Consider the following 6,000-nt stretch of genomic DNA (forward strand, 5'->3'; position numbering starts at 1 on the left):
CTTAAAAGAAGGTTGCAGCCTCGCATTTGAAGTCTATACTACCATCTGAGGCAGGGGTACAAATCATGCAGCCTGGCAAAGCCATGTTGGAAGTCCTCAGCCTCCTCTCATGAGTCTGGGGGTAGAAGGCAACAACATGGTGGGGTTTTACCCCCCTCCCCAAAAATGTCGTGAGCATCCCCATTCTGGAATGTGGCAAAACATTTAAACTCCATGTTGGAAAATTCCGGGAGATTTGGGGGTGGAGCCTGTGGAGGGTAGAGTCTGGGGAGGGACTTCAGCAGGGTACAATATAGAGTCCACCCACCAAAGTGGCCATTTGCTCCAGAGGAACTGATCTCGTAGTCTGGAGATTAAACGTAATTCCGGGAGATCTCCAGGCCACACCTGGAGGTTGGCAACCCTACTCTGTTAGGGTTGCCAGCTCCAGGTTGGGAAATACCTGGAGATTTTGGGGGCAGAGCCTGAGGAGGGGAGGGTTTGAGGAGAAGGACTTTAATGCCATAGAGTCCAATTGCAAAATCAGCCATTTTTTTCCAGGTGAACTGCTCTCTATCAGAATGGAGCTAGGTGATGTGATGGGGTGGCCCACATACCTTCAGTCAAGACCCATGTAACTGTATGAGCCATGCATCCCTGATCTAAAGAGATCCCACCATAAACCCATTAAATCCAAAGTCTAAAGTCATCCAGCTGCACTACTACATTGTTGAATAAATCTAGGAGCGAAGAATCCTTGCTGTCCAGTGCCACAGGACTCGTTCCCCATCCTTGCTGCCCCCACAACCAACCATTAGGAATGACACATCCCCTCTTCAGGAAGCTTCTACAATCCCCCTTTCTCTGTCCTTCCCAGTTACCCCTGCACCCATTTAAACCACTTGGAACTACAGGCGTTGTTTTGTGTAAAGTGAAAAACCCAATCAGGCCAAGTAAAAACGCATCTCCTCCTGTCCACATGTGGTAAATTTTAATGGGCAAACAGAGGGTTCAGAAAGTAAAAAGCAACTGGATAGATCCATCAGCACAATGGCACTTGTTGCGTGTGCCCAGGAGCCAGGACTGATACTATTTTACCATAACTGCATTCTAAAACTGACATTTGTTATTCTAAAACTGACTTTTGTATTTCATGGTTGCCACAAGTAATTTTGTGTGTCATAAGAAAAAAAATAACCCACATTTATCTTTTTCTTTTCTTTTCTTTCTTTCTTTCTTTCTTTCTTTCTTTCTTTCTTTCTTTCTTTCTTTCTTTCTTTCTTTCTTTCTTTCTTTCTTTCTTTCTCTGCTCTTATGACAACAGTCTTGAGGACAAACAGTTCCAACAACAGAACAACAACAAAGAGTTATAATAATAGTAATAATAATAATAATAATAACCCCTGTGACAACTAGGGTATTAGGTTGCTCTGATGTCTATCTAACTGTTAGATTTGATTACATGGTGGGGGAGAACTTGGCAACTGCCAGGGTGATATTATGATCACTTCCAGTCAAAACGGTCTGTAGTTACAATGGGCTCGAATGCTAAGCAGATCCTTTGGAAAGGGAGAGACAAACATAGTTCTATACCTATGAAATTTTAGACAATCCAATAGACAATGGAGCAAGGTGTCAACAACCCATATGCATTTGATCAGTACACCAAGGTTTTTTGTTGTTGTTTTGTTTGTTTTTCATGCTCAAGTAATGTACTTGAGTCCTCTCACAGCTTGAAATTCCAAAATGCTACGTGTTGGACCACAGATATAGTATGCAATACTACTTCCACACAAACTTACTGTGTATATATGTTTTTAAAATTGTGTGAGATGTGTATGCTCTGTGTAAATTGCTAAATATGTCAAGGTATGCAACAGTAAAAGGAAAAAAGAGGGTCTGGGGCTAGTCAATATTGCACAATATTGCACAATATAAATGCACAAACATCAAATGAAAATAACATCATAAATCAGATTAGAATGCAGGAAGAGGACCAATGCACCAGTTTCACTGGTTACTGAAAGTTAATCCCAATGGTTTCGGCAATGGGAACATACAAGTTCTAAAGGGAAGGAACTAGCAAGATTGTGGTCTGTTTCCTTATACAGTCCATCAATATTTTCTGAAGAAGAAATATTGTTGAAACAGGTGAATAACCTGAGCGTTGTCTATGGCATGAAGTGTCCTTAATGAATTTCAGCAGGAGTGCCATGCTTGCAAGATGAGTCTGTCTCTATAGCATTTCCTTCCCTGATGTTACATGTGACAGAAGTCAGGCTGGGCGGGGGGGGGGGCGTCCCTCAACCCGACTCATAGGGTTGCCAGGTCCCTCTTTGCTAGCGGCAGAAGGTTTTTGGGGTGGAGCCTGAGGAGCGCAGGGTTTGGGGAGGGACTTCAATGCCATAGAGTCCAATTGCCAAAGCGGCCATTTTCTCCAGGTGAACTGATCTCTATCGGCTGGAGATCAGTTGTAATAGCAGAAGATCTCCAGCTAGTACCTGGAGGTTGGCAACCCTACCAACTCAAGTCACACATATCACCTGTTTTGAGCCTGCAGGTACCATCTCCTAACTGTCTCCCTCCTTGTTTGGCAGGTAGTAGGGAAGCTGCCTTCGTCTATGCTATCTCTTCTGCTGGAGTTGTATATGCTATCACCCGGGCTTGCAGCCAAGGTGAGCTGAAAGCCTGCAATTGCGATCCCCACAAGCGGGGCCGCTCCAAAGACGACAGAGGAGAATTTGACTGGGGAGGTTGCAGTGACAACATCAACTATGGGATCAAGTTTGCAAAAGACTTTGTGGATGCCAAGGAGAAAACAGTGAAAGATGCCCGGGCCCTGATGAACCTGCATAACAACCGCTGTGGCAGAACGGTTAGTAACACTATCTCTTAGGGGTTAAGCAATAGCCAGGACGTGAATTATACCAAATGGCTTACACTTCAGAGAACACTTTCTATGTTGAAGACCATCACATGCACAAAATACTGGCATCTAAAATTTAAGTAAGAAAGCAGGCTGAAGTTTTATCATTTGGGTGCTGGAGGTTGGGATGGGTAGGTTACCTCACAAAACTCCTCATCCTGGCCCTTTTCCAGCCATTATCTTACTGCAGACTCCAGGCCCCAAAAAGGCTAAAGAGAAAAAAAGAGAAGATACCAAGGGAAAAGGATCACTGCTTGAGTCTCCTCACCTCATTTCCTATTATATTTAGAATGGGGGTGGGAGATGTTTTTTTTACACAGACGTGCATATATGTAATGGGATGTTTTTAACACCTTTAAGGTCTTTTTTATGTCTTTCCCATCCATTGTAGATGGAGTATAGAGCTATTTTTTTCCCATTTTTTTCGCATACAAGTGAGGGGAAGCAATACATCTCCACCACCACCCCACTTACACTGCTTCAAGCATTCTCCTCCCCAGCATGGTTATAGATCAAATCAAGCCTGAAATGTCCCAAGAAGCTAAAATGACTAAACTGAGGCTATTGTACTTTGGTCACATTATGAGAAAACAAGAATCACCAGAAAAGACAATAATGCTAGGAAAAGTTGAAGGCAGCAGGAAAAGAGGAAGACCCAATATGAGATGGATTGACTCTATAAAGGAAGCCACAGCCCTCAATTTGCAAGACCTGAGCAAGGCTGTTAAAGATAGGATGTTTTGGAGGACATTGATACATAGTGCCACCATGAGTCAGAAGTGACTTGATGGCACTTTTCACACCCATAGTTATGATAATGGCTTGATGGAACCAGATGTTTTCCCATCATTTCCCATATCTTGCCAGAGAGGGTGTCATACACACCTCCTCTGGCAAACTTTTCCAAAGGATAAAGTCCGCCACAGAAAAAGCTGGAGTTCAGACAGAAGGCAAGTTTTCCTCCTAAAAGGAGGGGACTCATAGGAGAAAATGCTCAATTGACCAAAGCTGGAGAGCAGGTGCATGCAGAGAGAGGCAGTCTTTCGAACATTTAGCAAAGGCAAGACAGCAAAAACTGGAGAAGGCAATGGCAACTGTGACTAACACAGAAGCTCCTTTGGAGCAGTTTACACCCTCACTGGAATCATGCCGGGCCATTCTTATGTTTGACGTTGGATCTTCTTTTCCAGGCTGTGAAGCGTTTTCTGAAGCTCGAGTGCAAATGTCATGGAGTCAGTGGCTCCTGCACTCTAAGGACGTGTTGGTTGGCATTGTCGGACTTTCGGCGAACAGGAGATTACCTAAGGAAAAAATACAACGGGGCCATCCAAGTCACCATGAACCAGGATGGCACTGGATTTACTGTGTCCAATAAGAACTTCCGAAAACCCACGAAAACTGACCTTGTATATTTTGAGAACTCTCCTGATTACTGCCTGATGGACAAGTCTGCAGGTAGGAATGTTCAGGATCTTGTCTACTTATAGTCTGACACTGCATGAAGGACTCTTCTCTCCCGGCAACTACAAGTGTGTGAAAGTCCATGTGAAATCTAGCATCTGAGAATATCGGGGGTGGGGGGAGAGAATGTAATGCCAACTTTCTAACCATTATTTTGAAAATAACTTTGAAAATATGATGGCAATGTTTTCAAAATTAACTTTTTTGTTCAGAGGAGGGGGCATCTGTGCTCCTAATGCCTCTTTCTGCTTTCCTCATGAGTTCAAGTCATTTGACCCTAGCCATAACACCCATAGCATCTCTCTCCAATGCCTCTCATCTCCTACTGTTTCAGAGCCAGAACAATTTGTAGTTCATTAAAATGATGCCTACAGCAATTCTCAGAAGCAATGAGCATGAACTAGACAAGTTCATTGCAGGTAGGGGTGCCAGGTCCCTCTTCGCCATCGGTGGGAGGTTTTTGGGGTGGAGCCTGAGAAGGGCGGGGTTTGGGGAGGGAAGGGACTTCAATGTCATAGAGTCCAAAGTGGCCATTTTCTCCAGGTGAACTGATCTCTTTGGTCTGGAGATCAGTTGTAATAGCAAGAGATCTCCAGTTAGTACCTGGAGATTGCCAACCGTAATTGTAAGTTACAGATATCTGTAGTAGCATCCTTTATGGTTAAGGGCTTGTTGATAGGCCAGAATTTGCTCACTGTGGAAGAGACTCCACTGTTATATTTGACAATGCTTGTGTGCATAACATTTCCCGATTCTTGGCTGTCTCTCAATGGATGGTATAGCAGATTGTCCTGTGCAAATAAAACAACTTTCCTTCTTCTTTGACAGGTTCATTAGGGACAGCAGGGAGAGTTTGCAACAAGGCATCTCGTGGGACTGATGGGTGTGAGGTCATGTGCTGTGGCCGAGGTTATGACACCACCCGAGTGACTCGAGTTACCAAATGTGAGTGCAAATTCCACTGGTGCTGCGCCGTCCGCTGCAAGGAATGTGAGGACACCGTGGACATTCACACATGCAAAGCACCAAAACGGGCAGAGTGGGTAGACCAAACTTGAGACAGTGTGGAATGGAGCCAGAGAGAGAAAAGAAAAAACTGGCATAGTGCCACCCACGGCCCTGGGCATTCTGGGAGTTGTAGTTCAACTGCATGGCTTTTATTTAATTAATTCTGCAAAGCACTAAAAGGAGAAGACTACATTTCCCAGGGAGGGGAAACCATGAGCTCTTCTGCTCACCAGCAAAACTCATCCCCTGCTTTAAAAAAAAAAAGGAAATTTGCAAATTACATTGAACTGTGAAGTTTCCTTCATCTGCTGATATTCTGTATTAAAAAAGGAGGGAGAATGCAATTGCCTAGGAGCTCTGGAGACCAAGAATCAGGCTGCAATTAGCTGGAAGACCTGGACTCTACCTAAAGCCAGAAATTATAAGTCTACTAAAACACAGGAGGGGAAAAAATCTCTATCAACCCTGGAAGAAAGCATTCTTTTCCCCAAAGGAAGGTAGCTATGCAGTCCTAAGGAAACTCCAATGCTCTGCTAAGGTCTTCTCTCAAACAGAGGCCACACATGCCTGCACTATGGACAGTGGCTGGACACAATCAATGTTGTGTAAACGGACTGTTAATTTTC

General features: G+C 44.0%; 1 protein-coding gene across 1 annotated transcript in view; it reads left to right on the forward strand.

Annotated features, from left to right (window-relative positions):
- The window catches only part of WNT2B (Wnt family member 2B), a 49,079-nt gene extending 43,463 nt beyond the window's left edge, over nucleotides 1-5,616 (forward strand). Inside the window, exons 3-5 of the mRNA XM_056845418.1 lie at nucleotides 2,577-2,854; nucleotides 4,096-4,360; nucleotides 5,195-5,616. Of these exons, the coding sequence (XP_056701396.1) occupies nucleotides 2,577-2,854; nucleotides 4,096-4,360; nucleotides 5,195-5,424 (773 nt within the window). The 3' untranslated portion in view covers nucleotides 5,425-5,616. The remainder of the gene's footprint in view (nucleotides 1-2,576; nucleotides 2,855-4,095; nucleotides 4,361-5,194) is intronic.
- Nucleotides 5,617-6,000: the final 384 nt, after the last annotated feature.

Source organism: Euleptes europaea, chromosome 2, assembly GCF_029931775.1.
Source record: "Euleptes europaea isolate rEulEur1 chromosome 2, rEulEur1.hap1, whole genome shotgun sequence".
Classification (NCBI taxonomy): domain Eukaryota; kingdom Metazoa; phylum Chordata; class Lepidosauria; order Squamata; family Sphaerodactylidae; genus Euleptes; species Euleptes europaea.